The sequence below is a fragment of the Leucoraja erinacea genome, chromosome 10, assembly GCF_028641065.1.
Source record: "Leucoraja erinacea ecotype New England chromosome 10, Leri_hhj_1, whole genome shotgun sequence".
Taxonomy (NCBI): Eukaryota; Metazoa; Chordata; class Chondrichthyes; order Rajiformes; family Rajidae; genus Leucoraja; species Leucoraja erinaceus.
In genome coordinates, this window is record NC_073386.1 from 58968271 (window position 1) to 58987303 (window position 19033).

The window sequence follows — 19033 nt, forward strand, 5'->3', positions numbered from 1 at the left end:
AAACTAACTGACTAACATTTAAGCAATGATTTACAATGATTCCCCGGTCTCCAGGGAGGAGGCAGCCGCTCCAGACTTTTCAAGCCGCCCGCGCTACCTAGGTTAGGTGTTTCACCATTTGAATTACCTCTAACTCAGTAGATATAGATTTTAGGCTATCGTCCACGTAAATCTACACTAAAAATCTTCCATTCGGAAATCCGAAAAATTCTGAAATCCGGGAAGTGTCTGGTCCCAAGGCTTTCGGATAAAAGGTTGTGCTCCTGTATTATTATGATTATGGTTTAACATAAGCACAAGCTTTTTAAAAAAATATTTAAAGCAAAAATTTTGCCTCATGTCTTTGTGATGGGACAGACCAGGAAGAGGGATGGGGAAATATTTTTGCCCTGCAGCATCCTGTAAGCAGATATGCCCGAGCAGTGGATGGCATGTCATTTTGCTTTCTTCCCCAAAGGCCAACCTGTTCCTGTAGCTCAGCCTCTCAAGTCGTTGCAACATCCTCAATCTTTTCTGCACTCGCTACAGTTTAATGACATTCTTCCTACCGCAGGGTGGTCAAAACGGAATATTGTACTTCAAATCTGGCCTCACCCACATCTCGTGCAATAATGTCCCATCTTCTATACTCAATACTCTGATCGATGAAGGCTAGTGGCCCAAAAGCCTTTGTGACCACCCTATGGGTCTGTGACACTACCTTCAGGGAACTATGCACCTGCACTCCAAGATCTCTCTGCCCTATAACACTCCCCAGGGCCCTGCCATTCACTCTGAAGGTCCTGCCCTGGTTTGACATCACAAAATGCAACATCTCACACGGTGGCTCAGTGGTAGAGTTGCTGCCTTACAGCGAATGCAGCGCCGGAGACCCCGGTTCGATCCCGACTACGGGCGCTGTCTGTACGGAGTTTGTACGTTCTCCCCGTGACCTGCGTGGGTTTTCTCCGAGATCTTCGGTTTCCTCCCACACTCCAAAGACGTACAGGTTTGTAGGTTAATTGGCTTGGTAAATGTAAAAATTGTCCCTGGTGGGTGTAGGATAGTGTTAGTGTGCGGGGATCGCTGGTCGGCGCGGACCCGGTGGGCCGAAGGGCCTGTTTCCATGCTGTATCTCCACACTAAACTAACCTCCATTGACCATTCCTCAGCCCAGTCAGCCAGCTGATCGAGACCTGCTGTAATCTTTGATAACCATCTTCACTATCTACAATACCACCTACTTTAGTGTCATCTGCAAACCTTCCTTTTATACTCATCCATATTACTGATATAAACCACAAACAGCAACAGGTCAGCACAGATCATTGAGGCACACCATTTGCCACAGGCCTCCAGTCTGGTACAAATCCTTCCATCTTCATCCTCTGCTTCCTTCCATGAAGCCAATTCTCTGTCCAGTTCTCTCTCTCCCTGGATCCCATGCGATCTAAACTTTCAGAACAGTCTACCACTTACAAAAGTGAGATCTTAGCTGTACATACCTTGTACAAAAACACCCAGTTCCACACGAAACTCAGCAAAAAGCAGAATAATATGAAACGATAGGGTCGTGTCAATGCTGTCCACGCCAGGCGAAAAATTAGTAAAATACAAACCAGGCAGGCCAAGAACTGGAGAAAACAAGAAAAAATTCAAGTTAATTAGAATGCAAATGCCTCTCACTTAAAGGCAGTAACTCCAGTTAATAGAGTCAGAGAGTTATAGTGATACAGTGTGGAAACAGGCCCTTCGGCCCAACTTGCCCACACTGACCAACATGTCCCAGCTACACTAGTCCCATCTACCTGCATTTGGTCCATATCCCTCCAAACCTGTCCAATACATGTACCTGTCTGTTTCTTAAAATTTGGGATAATCCCAGCCTCAACTACCTCCTCTGGCAGCTCGTTCCTTACACCCACCACCTATTGTGTGAAAAAGTTACCCCTTGGATTCCTATTAAATCTTTTCCCCCTCACCTTGAACCCATGTCCTCTGGCCTCAATTCCCCTACTCTGGGCAAGAGACTCTGTGTGCCTACCTGATTTATTCCTCTCATGATTTCATACACCTCTATAAGATCTCCTCTCATCCTCCTGTGCTCCAAGGAATAGAGATCCGGCCTACTCAACCTCTCCCTATAGCTGAGACCTTCTAGTCCTATGAACATCCTCGTAAAAATCTTCTCTGAACCCTTTCAAGCTTGACAATATGTTTTCTATAACATGACCAGAACTGAACACAATATTCTAAATGCGGTCTCACCAACGTCTTATACAACTGCAACATGTCCTCCAAACGTCTTTCCATATTTTAATGTAAATTATATCCCAGTGTACAGGGATAATTTACAGCTCTTCTTTAAACTAGTGCCACAGGATCAGCAACTCCAAGCTGACTCACTCCATGGGTGGGAAATATCTATTCCACGAGACGCCATTTCTGATTTCAGCACTTCTTCAAAACTTCACCACAGCACCATTCAAGATGGTGGAACTAGTACCCATACCACATTCAGTGCAGTTTGGTTCAGTTTAGTTTATTGTCACGTGTATCGAGGTACAGTGAAAAGCTTCTGTTGCGTGCTAACCAGTCAGCAGAAAGACTATACATGATTACAATCGAGCCATTTACAGTGTTTTACAGAGCCATTTACATTCTGGTGAAACTTTTACACCAATACCATACTATACTGTTTAACCCATGGAAAATCGAAACAAAAATCACAGCAACGAAAACTAATGATTCTGAACTATTTCAGTTTGTGGCCTGGATTTTCAAAACAGCCATTTTTAACGTTAAAAATATTTCTCACCTGAAGTATTGTTAAGAGATCCACTCCAAATACGTCCTCAAAATTCCACTTCCAAACTTCGGGGTCATGATGCTTAAAATTAACTAGAAGTCTACTAAGTGCATCATCCAAAGGACCAGGTTTCCACGGCTTACCATCGAGAAATTTCTTAATCTCAGACACATCGTGCTTTGTCAGGTAAATCTCTGCATCGTAATGGACCTCATTATCATTGTCTGGCTACAGGAAGAAAATGAAAAACAAGTTAACTGCGGTGATAATAACATATAGGAAAACCATGAAAACGCACAACTCCTTTAATAAAAATTGTAATATTCTTGTAGCTTAATAATTTTAACAAATTACCCAACTTGAGAATTTGCCAAAATGGATGTCAGCAGTTATTGAAAGACTCAGCACCAAGGAGCCAAACTTTCTAGTGGCCAATATTTCTTTATTGGCCACATATAGAAATTGCTGAAGTTCAAACCAAATGTGAGGATGTGATGTTTTGTTAATTCTACACATAGTTCAATAGCTGTTCACATAATACTTAACAACAATCTATTTTGATCTGGGCCAAATTGATTGCTCTTGGGCTTCTGAAAATGAGTTGCAGTCTTACTAACCTACCTGATACTATCCATTCAACTCCAAAATAGTCTAAACCTTTGGAAATATGAAATAAAGCTTCCGCTCCAAGATCAAAAATGATGAAGTTATGAAAAATCCAAGGCATTTTGGAGAGGTTTAGGTATAAGCCTAGCCCTAGATGATCATATTTGAAGCAGACCACGGGAGCTCTGGAGTAATGTCGGTGTTAGGCAATGGGGAAGAAACAAAGCTAGAGCTGGAGCAAGCAGTAGCATGCAAATGGCCACACCTTTATGGTCAGAGTTACACCACACCCCATCATTTTCTTTTCATTTGCCAGAGTCAGCCTCCTCAGAGCAGATTATGAAAGGGAAAGTGACCACTTTGACAATTACAATTAAAACACCGAGAACTTGAGGTGTAACAGCAGGATAAGCATTCAACTGAGAAAACCAAGCCCAAAGCCAAAACCAAGCCCAAAGCCAAAACTGGGTACTTAACTGATCTATAAGTCATGGTCAATGGCAATATCTTCAGCCATTACGAAAGACTATTGTAGAGCTGGTTGAATTGTTTAAAGCATTCCAAAGAAGCAATGTTGTAAAAGTGTGGAAGAAAGGGTTGAAAGTTGCTTTAGAACAGGGGTTCCCAAACTGTTTTGTCCCATTTACCCCTGGCAACTTTAATAGCACATAACAATGTTATTTCACTTATTTATGAACAACTTATGATGAAGAGATATTGGTATACCAGAACCAAACACATTCAGTCAATGAGAAAAAATATGTACAAATCCAGAATCAACAAATTCTTCAGTCTGAAGAAGGGTTTCGGCCCGAAACGTCGCCTATTTTCTTCGCTCCATAGCTGCTGCTGCACCCGCTGAGTTTCTCCAGCAATTTTGTGTACCTTCAACAAATTTATCCCCTGGGTAGGTAAAATTTACCCCAGATTGGGAACCCTTGCTTTAGAATGACAGTGTAGCCAACCTGCTGCTTTATTTAGGTATGTTACAAAACCTACCTGAATCGTCATTGGGAATCTGCCCACAGCCAGGTCCGCGATTTTGGCACTGTTTGGAGGGGGCGGGTTTAAAACGCGATTTTTACTAGGCTGTACTAATCGCAGATGTTCAGCCTAGTAAATCATTAACGAAAAATCGCTGCAAGACCCGGTCGCAAAAGGTATTATTAGTTTTATAGGCCTCGATAATATAGTTATAATAGTTTAAAATTACTCTCTGATTCCGCAACATCTCGCAGCCCCAGGGTTTTATAAAGCAAACAATTAAAGGTATGCACCTTATTTTTACATTAAATGGGGCATTATATAACCCTATATATCAAGTTATCTATAGCGAGTAGTTCATTTTGGGCTTTTTATATCCCGCAGTATTTTTCTCGGCATTTGAGGGCACTAATCCAGCGCGCTGTCAACATTCTAAACCAGCGCGTTCCACATGAACCCACTAGAAAGCCGATTTAAATAGGCATTTATTTACAGCAATTGAACACTAAATTCCTTCCATTTGGCCTATAAATTAATGTAAATTAGATATAAAAATCATGTTATATTGTGAATTATTTGTGAATAATCTTTGGACACTTAGGCTATTTAAAAATGTTAATCTTTCCTTAAGAAATGGGCCTTTGATTATCCAAGATCACAGCTTTTTTGTAATGTCCATTGAAAATCAATAGGGAACAAGATGCTAATTTCCGAGTATGAAAATGGCCATAACTTTTTTAATACTTGAGATATGAAAGTGAATTTGGTGTCAAATTAAACTTATTGTTATGCTTTATCTGATGGGATAAATTGCAGACTTGATTTTTAAAATCTCAAACTTTTGTAACATTGCTACTTTATTAGTAAAATGCTGAGGAATTAAACTAAGATGAATGAATACGTTTATTGGCCATATATGTACACATACAAGGAATTTGCCTTGGTGCTCCGCTTGCAAGTAACAACACGACATACAGTAAACCATTAAGAATAAAACATAAAACATTAAGAATAAAACATTATAGTTTAAACCTGTGAATGAAATAAAATACCAGAGCAAAAAGGAGGCTACAAACTTTTGGTTATTGAGTAGAACTACTGCTCGTGGAAAAAAAGCTGTTTTTATGTCTGGCTGTGGTGGCTTCAGGATTCTTCCTAATCTTAAATGTTTTCCTCCTTTACAAAATGTGTCCTCTGTAACTTACTTACAATGTTATAAATATCTACTGTTTCATTGGCGAACAGTGAAACGGCTGCTGGGCAACACTTATTCAGCATTTGCTGCTCATATTAGATCGATCTTCAGCAGTGCAGCACCATTTTAATTTAGATTAGAGATACAGAAACAGAACCTTCGGCCCATCGAGTCCGTGCCAACCAATGATCCCCGCATATTTACACTATCCTACACACACTAGCGACAATTTACAATTATACCAAAGCCAAATAATGTACACACCGGTACCTCTTTAGAGTGCGAGAGGGAACTGGAGCACCCGGGGAAAACCCACACAGGTCACGGAGAGAACATACAAACTCCATACAGACAAGCACCCATAGTCAGGATCGAACCCGTGTCTCTGGCGCCACAGTGCCGCCCGCAATGTAGGGTGCTGATCCGAAATATCACCTCCATATTCTCCAGAAATGCTACCTGACCCAACCTGACCCTGAGTAACTCCAGCTTGTGTCCAGCAGAGGAACAAGTTGACTGGAACATTCAATAACAGGGGAACCAGGGGGTTCACAAGGAGGTGAGCTACATTCAAGAATAGGTTTAATTCCTCTGAATTTCACTGAGAAAGCAGCACTTGGGCCCTAATATTATTCTAAAGCCTTTTGAGATGCATTTACACTGAAATCACTATTCTACCTCTCCATTTCATTTTTAAATTTACCTACACACTTTGCGGATAAGGATTGTTTCTGCCCAGTCTTAATGAGCGTAAAACATGCATGCTCTTTGAAAATGTGTGGGACTACTTAAAACATGCCAACAACATTTCCCTCAATGCTTTGTGACTATAACTTACAATCACAAGTTCAGCATCACAGCATTTACAATTCATTTGACTGACAATGCTCTGGGTTCCATTCCCAATGGTCAAGGACATTTTACCTGAGATGAAATAGCTACATAGCCCTTGTAAGGTGAATGTAAGGTTACTCCAATCTCTAGTTGTGGTCTAGGAATAGGCCACAGATCGTAAAATTCACAGTACACATTCATATAACAACAATTACAGCACGGAAACAGGCCATCTCGGCCCTACAAGTCCATGCCGAACAAATTTTGTTCCCCTTAGTCCCAACTGCCTGCACTCATACCATAACCCTCCATTCCCTTCTCATCCATATGCCTATCCAATTTATTTTTAAATGATACCAATGAACCTGCCTCCACCACTTCCACTGGGAGCTCATTCCACACCGCCACCACTCTCTGCGTAAAGAAGTTCCCCCTCATATTACCCCTAAACTTCTGTCCCTTAATTCTGAAGTCATGTCCTCTTGTTTGAATCTTCCCTATTCTCAAAGGGAAAAGCTTGTCCACATCAACTCTGTCTATCCCTCTCATCATTTTAAAGACCTCTATCAGGTCCCCCCTTAACCTTCTGCACTCCAGAGAATAAAGACCTAACTTATTCAACCTATCTCTGTAACTTAGTTGTTGAAACCCAGGCAACATTCTAGTAAATCTCCTCTGTACTCTCTCTATTTTGTTGACATCCTTCCTATAATTTGGCGACCAAAATTGTACACCATACTCCAGATTTGGTCTCACCAATGCCTTGTACAATTTTAACATTACATCCCAGCTTCTATACTCAATGCTCTGATTTATAAAGGCTAGCATACCAAAAGCTTTCTTTACCACCCTATCTCAACACCAAACGTATATTTATTTATGTACATTTATTGTACATTTATGTACATTTATTCCAGCTGGAGCAATGTAGATGAAGAAGTTGACACAAAATGCTGGAGTAACTCAGCAAGTCAGGCAGCATCTCTGGAGACAAGGAATGGATGACGTTTCAGGTCAAGACTCTTCTTCAGACCCGAAACGTCAACCATTCCTTCTCTCCAGAGATGTTGCCTGTTCGCTGAGTTACTCTAGCATTTTGTGTCGACCTTCGGTTTAAACCAGCATGAGCAATTGCTTCCTACACATAGATGAAGGAGTAAAATTGTTTTCAAATATTTGGTAAGGATGACTACTTACCAAACCTAATTTTTCCGTCTCCAGCAGCAGCTTATTCAGATACCTCTTAAAAACAGGATTGCAACTGATTCCTGGTGCCTCAGCTGATGGCACCTGTTTATTTTCTTCATACTGGTTTAAATCAAAAGAAGGTAAGTTATCTGTTGTGTTCTCCATAGCAAAGGTATTTTAGCAATAAAACGCAAGTGGGGCAATAAGCACTAGCCCACAGAGGCACCACCAATTGACACACACATCAGCATGAATCAAGCTTCACAGCCCATACCTATTGGTATTCAATTCCTGGTCTTGCCTCATACGAGTATCAAAAACATATCAATTTGTACTTTTAAATTATTTTCCCTTTTGAAATTACTCATTGTATCGAGGCTTCTTTATTCCTTTAACGAAGTGCAATGTCTACATAAAACTAGGATTTATTGTATTCCTGTGGTAGGATAATCTGTTCATGATTGTAGTTAATAAAGTGTAAAAAATAATAATTGGTCTTTTTTGTGGCCCTTTGAAATTCAGTACTGAATAATCCATACAATTCCCCCAGAACACATTTCAACACAAACTTGCCTAAGCACCGATGTACCCACAAAAGGAATATTAGTCAAGTTGAGTTGATTTTATTGTCATTTGCACAATTGCAGTGAGATACGGGTGCAATGAAAATGTTGCTTGCAGCATCACAAGCAAATGGACACACAAACAGAAATTATTATTAATTACATAAAGAAATTAGACTAACTTCCAACATTTTCAGATCATTTTAGAGTATTTTTTAAAGAGTTTAGAGATGCAGCGTGGAAACAGGCCCTTCGGCCCACCGAGTCCACACCGACCAGCGATTCCCACACATTAACACTATCCTACACCCACAAGGGACAATTTTACATTTATACCACGCCAATTAATCTACAAATCTGTACATCTTTGGAGTGTGGGAGGAAGATCTCAGAGAAATCCCACACGGTCATGGGGAGAACGTACAAACTCCGTACAGACAAGTACCGTAGTCAGGATCAAACCCGGATCTCTGGCGCTGAAAGGCAGTATCTCTACTGCTGCGCCACCCTGCTGCCCTGAATTTACATTTCCGCATATAAAACTTGAGTTTTGAAGGTTGTAAATAACAAATTATTCTCTTGAATTAAATTTAAGTTACATAAATCATTTGCCATCTATTGCATATACAGGTAAAGTAAAGTAAAGTAGCCTTTATTGTTATTGAGACCTGTCGGTCTGAACAAAATTTCGTTGCCTGCAGTCATACATATAATAAAAATAATAAAAACACACAATAAACACAAATTTAACATCCACCAATCCAATCCAATCCAACTTTATTTGTTAAGCACTTTAAAACAGCCAATGTTGGCCAAAGTGCTGTACAGAAGAATAAACAAGACATCATAAACAGACACCATAACAGCTCACATGAGGCGCAAAAATCACATATGAAATACAACAATATCAATACCTATATATCTCCCAAAAAAGTTTTTCAAAAAATTGGCTCAGACATTACAAATTTTATATGGGATTATAAATCCCATAGAATACAAATAGCACACCTTAATAAACGAAAAGAGCTGGGGGGTCTAGCGCTCCCTAATATTATGTATTATAATTGGGCAGTAAATATTAAAAATATGATTCACCTGCTGGACAATTCTACACAGCAGGGGGACTGGATGGTAATGGAAAAAGGGGACTGCTTCCCGAGTAATATAGGAGCGACCATCCTCTCACCAATAAATTTGAATAATAAAAATTATAATAAAAATCCAATTATACATAACACAATAAGAACATGGAAACAAATAAAACAGAATTTAAAATTAAGAAACCTATCTCTTTTAATACCAATAGTCAATAATCCATCGTTTAAACCATCAATCATAGACAAATCATTTATACAATGGGAAAGAATGGGAATTAAAACGCTCGAAGATCTGTATGAATTGGGGAATTTACTATCATTTCAACAACTACAACTGAAATTGAAAAATAACCAATATTTTAAATATCTTCAAATTTGTGATTATCTGAAAAAACACACAAAAAGACTATCATAATATGCCTTCCGACTTATTGATGAAGCAATGAAGACCAGGCGGAATCAGCTAATTTAATATCGTACCTATATAATATCATTTTAAACATAGAAATACCCACAACAGATGGAATTAGAAAAGATTGGGAACAAGAATTAGCTATAAAAATCTCAAAAGAGACCTGGGATAATCATTTACTACAGGTGCATAAATGTTCGATCAACGTACGACATACTCTTATTCAATTTAAAATATTACATAGATTATACTATTCAAAAACTAAATTAAATAAAATCTTCCCTAATGTTTCACCAATCTGTGATAAATGCCTGTGTCAAGAAGCTACCATAGCGCACTCTTTTGTTTTTTGTACAAAAATCCAAAAATTCTGGTATGAAATATTTGATATTTTTTCAAAATTGATCAAAATAAAACTGGTACCAAAACCAGAATGGATTATCTTCGGAATATCGGAAGGTAACCCTGAATTAAACGTAGAAGAATTTATTTAATTACGCGCCATGTATCGGAAAAAAGCTTCTACTAGAGTGCTGGAACAGTGCGCCGGCACCAACAATAAAAGATGTGGATATCAAATATGTTTGAAACATTACATTTGGAAGAGATGAGATTCCTCCTAGCCGGTAAAGCAGACCAATTCCAAAAGACGTGGTCTATGTTTCTGGACCTATTACAAGTATGAGGTGCTATAGTAATTTAAAAAAAACAAATATATAAATAAGTGGTATCAGGACCTGCTAACGGGAGGTAAAACAACAAAAACAGACTTGGTTGGTAGTCCCCTTTCTGCGGAGTTTAATGTTATAATAGAGCGATTGTTTCTATTTTCTCTTTCTTTCTTTTCTAGGGTCTATTTTCTCACTTTACTTCCTTCTCTAAATTCTTTCCTAAGGGGCTTACTTTTCACAACACTCTTGCACTTCACGACTCTCTTGCACTTTCTTTACTTTCCTTACTTCTACCTTTTTCTTAAAGCTCAAAAAAAATGAAGCGGTACAAAAAATGTATTAAGATATATGTGTTGTGTAGGATTGTAATTTACCGTACTTCTAATAAAAATAAAATTTAAAAAAAAAAAAAAAAAAAAGAAATAAAACAATAAATTAAAAGAAATAAAACATGAGTAAATATAATAGCCACGGAATAAAAGCAATCAAAAAATAAGAAATTAAATCAAGTAAATAAATAAAGTCGACATCTTACTGGGTATCAAAGGCCACGGAGAAGAGATGGGTTTTAAGAAGTGATTTTAAAACAGACAGAGAAGAGGCCTGTTTAATGTGGAGAGGCAGATCGTTCCATAATTTGGGTGCCGACACAGCAAAGGCACGGTCCCCTCTGAGCTTCAGCTTAGTTTTAGGCCCACTCAGGAGCAGCTGATAATCTGACCTGAGAGAGGCGGGCGGGTGTATGGGTGTAGAAGCTCAGACCAAGATTCAGGGATTTAAAAGCAAAATAAAATAATTTTAAAAGATCACCACAGGGATGAGTTCACCAGGCACCTCCCTCCTCACTGTGATGGAAGGCAAAGTCTTAAAGTCCTTGTCTCTTCCCTCCTTGTTCTCACTCTGCGCTGAGGCGATCCAGGTACTCTAAGAATAGTTTTCATAATACATTTGTAACACTGTACAAGACTACATATCTTCCATTACTCTTCTTGTGCTTTTCTTTAATTGACAATTTTTTGCTATGGCGCAACCATTCACAATATACTGGGAGAAAGGTTACTAACCTTGCTTAATCTATCAGGTTGGGGTCTCTCAAAATCCGGACAGGATCCTTGGTCCTGATTAATTCCTGCTGTATCTTTATGAGTCTCAGCATCTTCTTGCTCATTTCTAGTCTTCAAAGTGAATGGTAAAGAATTAACTTAAATATTAAATACGCACTCATCAATCAAATACATTTCTGCTAGGTGAACGTTGCTGGCAAGATTTGAAATCCATCCCCGATTTGGTTCAAAAAACTGATTGAACCACGAATCCAGGTGAAGTTTCCATGTAACATCAAAATTGATAGTTGATTATCATTTTACTCTTTTAAATTGTAACTATTGAGCAAACAGGCCGGCGGTTCATTCTACAGCAAGACAATGATCCCAAACATACTGCTAAAGCAACAAAGGAGTTTTTCAAAGCTAAAAAAATGGTCAATTCTTGAGTGGCCAAGTCAATCACCCGATCTGAACCCAATTGAGCACGCCTTTTATATGCTGAAGAGAAAACTGAAGGGGACTAGCCCCCAAAACAAGCATAAGATAAAGATGGCTGCAATACAGGCCTGGCAGAGCATCATCAGAGAAGATACCCAGCAACTGGTGATGTCCATGAATCGCAGACTTCAAGCAGTCATTGCATACAAAGGATATGCAACAAAATACTAAACATGACTACTTTACATGACATTGCAGTGTCCCAAACATCATGGTGCCCTGAAATGGGGGGGACTATGTATAAACACTGCTGTAATTTCTACATGGTGATACCAAAATGTATAAAAATGGCCTTTATTAAAATCTGACAATGTGCACTTTAACCACATGTGATTGATTTCTATTACAAATCTCAAATTGTGGAGGACAGAGGCAAATAAATAAATGATGGGTCTTTGTCCCAAACATTATGGAGGGCACTGTACATTTTAACATTAGCTTGTGTCTCTCAAAGATATCTAGTAGAAATAGCAGATTTAAACCCTAATGCAGCTTTAGAGAATCATAGTTGGAGGATTGCGTGTAGCTCTGATTACCATTACAGCGAGGGAGAATGTGAGTATTTAAGAGGGTACAGAAGATGCTGTCTGGATTAGAGGGTGTGAGCTATAAGAAGTTGGACAGACTGGAGTGGCAGAGGTTGAAGGGAGACCTGATAGAAGTGTCTAAAATTATGAGAGGAATAGATAGGGTAGACAGTCAGAACGTTTTTCCCCAGGGTGGAAATGTCACAGATTAGAAGGCATAGATTTGAGTTGAGGAGGGCAATGTTTATAGGAGATGTGCAGGGCAAGTTTTTTAACACAGAGTATCGGATGCATACTGCCACGAGTGGCAATGGAAGACAATGTGACAGTGACAATTAAGAGTCTATTGAATAGGCAGGGAAGGGAGGAATGTGGATCAGGTGCAGACAGAGGAGATTAACTCGGCACCAGATGTTAAAAGGCTTGTTCCTGTACTGTTCTATGTTTTATGTATATTAATACATTATAAATTAGTAATTATAAAAGGACTGGACAGGCTAGATGCAGGAAAAATGTTCCCAATGTTGGGCGAGTCCAGAACCAGGGGCCACAGTCTTAGAATAAAGGGGAGGTCATTTGTGACTGAGGTGAGAAAAAACTTTTCACCCAGAGAGTTGTGAATTTATGGAATTCCCTGCCACAGAGGGCAGTGGAGGCCAAGTCATTGGATGGATTTAAGAGAGTTAGATAGAGCTCTAGGGGCTAGTGGAGTCAAGGGATATAGGGAGAAGGCAGGCACGGGTTATTGATAGAGGACGATCAGCCATGATCACAATGAATGGCGGTGCTGGCTCGAAGGGCCGAAGGGCCTCCTCCTGCACCTATGTAATACATCATTCTGTCACCAGGTCATAAATGCAATAAGTTTCAAGTGGAGAAACATGGAGAGCTGGAGCCAGCAGAAGATGTAGAGCTTGCGATCAGTTGGAGAGCAAGAGGGAGTAAATGCTACATGGAGTGGTGGTGCCAGCTGAAAGAATATTAAACAGGTGCCAATCAGTGACAAACAAAATCTGAAATACCAGAGAAAAACTGATAGCTCCAAATGAGATTAGAGTCAAGAATCAAGAGTGTTTTATTGTCATATGTCCCAAAACGGAACAATGACATGTTTCCTTGCAACAGTGTGACAGATATCTAAACAAGATGTCTCTAATCCCTTCTTAAACCTCCTGTCCTGTTAGTTCTGAGAATTCCGTAACCTTTCCTGCACACTCCTTTCCTTTAACTTCATCCATACCTTTCCAATTTGTTGACCCCCATAACCATATAAACATATAACCATATAACAATTACAGCACGGAAACAGGCCATCTCGGCCCTACAAGTCCGTGCCGAACAACTTTTTTTTCCCCTTAGTCCCACCTGCCTGCACTCATACCATAACCCTCCATTCCCTTCTCATCCATATGCCTATCCAATTTATTTTTAAATGATACCAACGAACCTGCCTCCACCACTTCCACTGGAAGCTCATTCCACACCGCTACCACTCTGAGTAAAGAAGTTCCCCCTCATGTTTCCCCTAAACTTCTGTCCCTTAATTCTGAAGTCATGTCCTCTTGTTTGAATCGTCCCTATTCTCAAAGGGAAAAGCTGATCCACATCAACTCTGTCTATCCCTCTCATCATTTTAAAGACCTCTATCAAGTCCCCCCTTAACCTTCTGCGCTCCAGAGAATAAAGACCTAACTTATTCAACCTTTCTCTGTAACTTAGTTGTTTAAACCCAGGCAACATTCTAGCAAATCTCCTCTGTACTCTCTCTATTTTGTTGACATCCTTCCTATAATTGGGCGACCAAAATTGTAGACCATACTCCAGATTTGGTCTCACCAATGCCTTGTACAATTTTAACATTACATCCCAGCTTCTATACTCAATGCTCTGATTTATAAAGGCTAACATACCAAAAGCTTTCTTTACCACCCGATCTATATGAGGTTCCACCTTCAAGGAACTATGCACGGTTATTCCCAGATCCCTCTGTTCAACTGTATTCTTCAATTCCCTACCATTTACCATGTACGTCCTATTTTGATTTGTCCTGCCAAGGTGTAGCACCTCACATTTAGCAGCATTAAACTCCATCTGCCATCTTTCAGCCCATTCTTCCAAATGGCCTAAATCACTCTGTAGACTTTGGAAATCCTCTTCATTATCCACAACACCCCCTATCTTGGTATCATCTGCATACTTACTAATCCAATTTACCACACCTTCATCCAGATCATTGATGTACATGACAAACAATGTATCTTGTGCCTTTTAATTTAAAGCTCTATCTACAGCCCTGGTTATGCGGTTTGCCAGGAACCTGGACCAACCGGGTTCCAGTGGAGTCCATCCCGTCGGAACAGTTCCCTCCTTCCCCAATACGGGCGCCAATGTCACCCAAATTCAAACCCACTTCTTCCACATGCATGAAGATCCATGCATTCAACTCTCTAATCTCCTCAACCCTATGCCAATTTACACGTGGCTCTGGGAGCAATCCAGAGATTACCTTTTTGGTTCTGCATTTCAATTTGGTACCTAACGGTTCAAATATCCTTCGCAGAACCTCTTTCCTCATTCTACCTACGTCATTGGTACTCACATGTACCACAACAACTGGAGCTTTCCCCTCCCACTCCAAGTTCCTCTGCAGGTCAGATGACATGTCCTGAACCCGGGCACCAGGCAGGCAACACAGCCTTTGGGACTCTCGATCCTCGTGACAGAGAATAATGCCCCTAACTATACTATCCCCAATTACAACAAGGTTTGTCTTCCCTGTCCCCTCTTGAATGCTCCCCTGAACCACAGTGCCCTGGTTAGGCTGCTCATCCTTCCTACAGTCCCCACACTTGTCTGCACAGGGAGCAAGAATCTCAGACCTGCTTGACAGGCTCAAGGGCTGAGGCTCCTGTAACACTGTCCTTACTTCTGTTCCCCTGCCCCCCTCACTTGCAGTCACACCCTCCTCGTGACCACGTTGGAAGCAGTTACTCTAACAGGTGTGACTTCCTCCAGACACACAGCGTCCAGGTAATTCTCCCCGTCCCTGATGTGCCGCAGTGTTTCAAGCTCAGACTCCAGGTCGTCAACTCCCAGTTTTCACCACCTCCAACGGGATCCCACTACTGGCCACATCTTCCCATCTCCACCCCTTTCTGCTTTCTGCAGAGACCGCTCCCTCCGTAACTCCCTGATCAACTCGTCCCTTCCCACCCAAACCACCCCACCCCATCCCACCCCAGGTACTTTCCCTTGCAACTGCAGGAGATGCAACACCTGTCCCTTTATCTCCCTCCTCGACTCCATCCAAGGATCTAAACAGTCTTTCCAGGTGAGGCAGAGGTTCACTTGCACCTCCTCCAACCTCATCTACTGTATCTGCTGTTCCAGGTGTCAACTTCTCCACATCGGCGAGACCAAGCGCAGGCTCGGCGATCGTTTCGCTGAACACCTCCGCTCAGTCCGTATACCTACCTGATCTCCCGGTTGCTCAGCACTTCAACTCCCCCTCCCATTCCCAATCTGTCCTTTCTGTCCTGGGCCTCCTCCATTGTCAGAGTGAGGCCCAGCGCAAATTGGAGGAACAGCGCCTCATATTTCGCTTGGGTAGTTTACACCCCAGCGGTATGAACGTTGACTTCTCTAACTTCAGATAACCCCTGCTTTCCCTCTCTCCATCCCCTTCCCCATCGCAGTTCTCCCACTAGTCTTACTGTCTCCAACCACATTCTATCTTTGTCGCCCATTCCTTTTCTCTATAGTTGCTGCCTCACCCGCTGAGTTACTCCAGCATTTTGTGTCTACCTGCTGCTCTGGGCTTGACAGGTCTGCACTTCTCTCCTCAGCCCTCCTCCAAAGCCTCACGAGCCAAATTACACAGCACTTCACCTCAACACGATCACTCCCAACAAGCCGCTCTGCTTGAGCTTGCTTTCTTCTTATTCACTACTCTCCCTCTAGCTAAGCAATCATACGTCTGCTTCGATCCAAGTCCTGCCTTCTCAATTAGCATCACAGTGAACTAAAAAAAACAATAACACTCTTCGATATTTTCCCGTCTGTTGATTTTTTTTCTCCAGCAAAATGGCTGCTCGCCCACTCTGTCTCTCAGCTTCACAAGGTAGAGAAAACGTCCACAGATCCGCAGCCTCTGTACCATTAGAAGTACCAATACCAATAGGTGCTGCAAATCAACCAATAATCTTCATCAACCTGGCACAAAAACATCAGCATGAAGAGAAACTGGATGTCAATGATCTCAAGGTTCCTGGAACAGTAACTCTACTCAGATAACGTGTCCTACACAACCTGTCATTAACCAGGCAACAGGACCAGCTAAGTGCCACCACATATGGGCTGCCCTAACATCCACAGCTCTTACATACGAGCTTGTTTGCCTGGAACCATCAAATAGATCTTTATTAAGATCTGGAGCTAATGTAGTACAAATGCAAGGCATTCCTGTGTGAGAAACTCCACCATTCCTCAAGGAGAAAGAAACAGCTCCATAGGTGGTTGAAGGCAGATGTCAAATAGAAATCCCAAGACTTGGACAGTAGATGGTGAATGGGGAGAGTGCAGGAAGAGAAGGATAGACTGGGGACCTTTGGAGATGTTGAGTTCCTAACCACGATCAAGAAGAGAGGCATGTCTGACCAGTCTTGCTGCTGATTGCCACGGGGGTGTAAGTCAGCACCAGTGTCCTTTGCTAAGCTATCTCTGGTGCTCCCTGGAATGGTGTGGATTCTCCTCAGTCTGACCCTGATGTTGTCTGGCCCGCTGAGTTTCTCCAGCACTTTGCTTGTTACAGTGGGATTCTTACCATCAAGACAAGGAACAGCACGTCTTGGACATGGAGGCTGGTGGGGTGAAAGGAGAGGACCAGGAGAACTCTATTCTTGTTCCACCTGTGGGGAGGAGGAGTGAGAGCACAACTCTGGGACACAGAGGAGATGTGGATGAGGAATCAATCCGTGACTGTAGGGGGGGGGGGGGGCGGAGGGACCATGGTCATTAAACATAGAAGACATCTCAGATTTCCTAGAATGGATAGTCTCATCCTGGGAGCTAATGCAACAGAGACAGAAAAATTACGAGTAGGAGATAGTGCCTTTGCAAGAGGCAGGATGGGAGGGAATGTGGTCCAGATAAGACAATGGCAATGTTAACTGTCTTATGTCAAAGCAGAGATCATCAGCTGAAGTGATCTCACACCATTGTGACAGAGTTGAAGGAAGCTTTCAGACCAGACTTATCTGACACTTAATATAGACATAAAACAGCACAACATGAACATGCCCTTTGGCCCACAGTGTTTATACTGATTATGATGCCAGGTACTGATCTGATCTGCCTGTATATGATCCATATGCCTCCAATCCCCGCACTGCCATGCCCCTTTAAAAGCCTCACCACCAAACAACAAGCTAAACTTGGTATATTTGTCTGTCTATCAATAACTGGGATATTTGTGTATTTACAATAGTCTGCTCACACAGCAATATTGTTGGGTATCCAGTTTCTCTGTTCTCAGAATCTCTGGAACATTTGTCCGAGCAAAGGTATTTGAATATTCAGGGAGGTCGTGGAGGTTACAATATACTCTCACTGTAAATAGTTCTGCGAAGTAACTTGTCTTCATTCAATATATTAAAACTTACTAGACAATTATTGCCATTGAAACTGTAGTTAATTGATTATTGTTAGAACATATAGCAAAGGAAATGGCCCTTCGGCGCACTATATACGTGCACTAACATTATGTTAAACTAATCTTCTCTGCTTGAATGTGATCCATATCACTGTGGTGCTTAAAAAGATTTAATAGGTATCTGAGGGGGGTATATGTTTGTGGAAATGTTACTCTTTTAAAAGCCTTTTGAGGAATCTAAAATGCATTCGAAATATACATTTCAATGCACTGAGTCTCTTACCCAGAGTAGGTGAATCGAGGACCAGAGGACAGATTTAAGGTGAAGGGGAAAAGATTTCATAGGAATCTGAGGGGTAACGTTTTCACACAAAGGGTGGTGGGTGTATGGAACAAGTTGCTGGAGGAGGTAGTTGAGGCAGGGACTATCCTAACGTTTATGAAACAGTTAGACAGGTACATGGATAGGACAGGTTTGGAGGGATATGGACCAAACGCAGGCAGGTGGGACTAAAGGGCCTGTCCCACTTACGCGATGTTTTCAGGGTGACGCCTGTATGGTCGTGAGTAGTCGCCCAAAGAGTCGTACCTTTGTGAGATTCAAAAATCACAAATGCTCTTGAGACAAATTCAGACAAAGAAGTGTTTTTATTAATTTCATATTCTGCAGAATAGGTGCCCCTCCTCTGAGGTCCACTAGAGGCACAAAGAAGATGGAGATGCTTTCTATCTTTATACAGTTCATTTCATTATTATCACATTCTCATCCCTCCCCATTGAGCTTCTTCCAATCATAACATAAAGCCCTGTTTCCCACGAGAACGTCTCGGAACGCCCACCTAACGTCAAAGACACCTCCCATATCATGCATCGCATGTGCATTTAAATTAGGCATCTTGTCATAGTGGGTGTGTGTACATATTCATGTAATCTCATCAAGCATGCGTAGTTGAGCGTGACTTCGTGTCCCTTTC

General features: G+C 41.3%; 1 protein-coding gene across 2 annotated transcripts in view; it reads right to left on the bottom strand.

The window, feature by feature from the left end:
* clcc1 (chloride channel CLIC-like 1) overlaps positions 1 to 19033 on the bottom strand; it is a 35774-nt gene that overhangs the window by 15548 nt on the left and 1193 nt on the right. For both annotated transcript variants that reach the window (XM_055642433.1, XM_055642434.1), the window contains exons 2-5: positions 11403 to 11513; positions 7605 to 7715; positions 2798 to 3016; positions 1485 to 1613 (exon numbers count right to left, since the gene is read on the bottom strand). In XM_055642433.1, coding sequence (XP_055498408.1) covers positions 1485 to 1613; positions 2798 to 3016; positions 7605 to 7715; positions 11403 to 11513 — 570 coding nt within the window. The remainder of the gene's footprint in view (positions 1 to 1484; positions 1614 to 2797; positions 3017 to 7604; positions 7716 to 11402; positions 11514 to 19033) is intronic.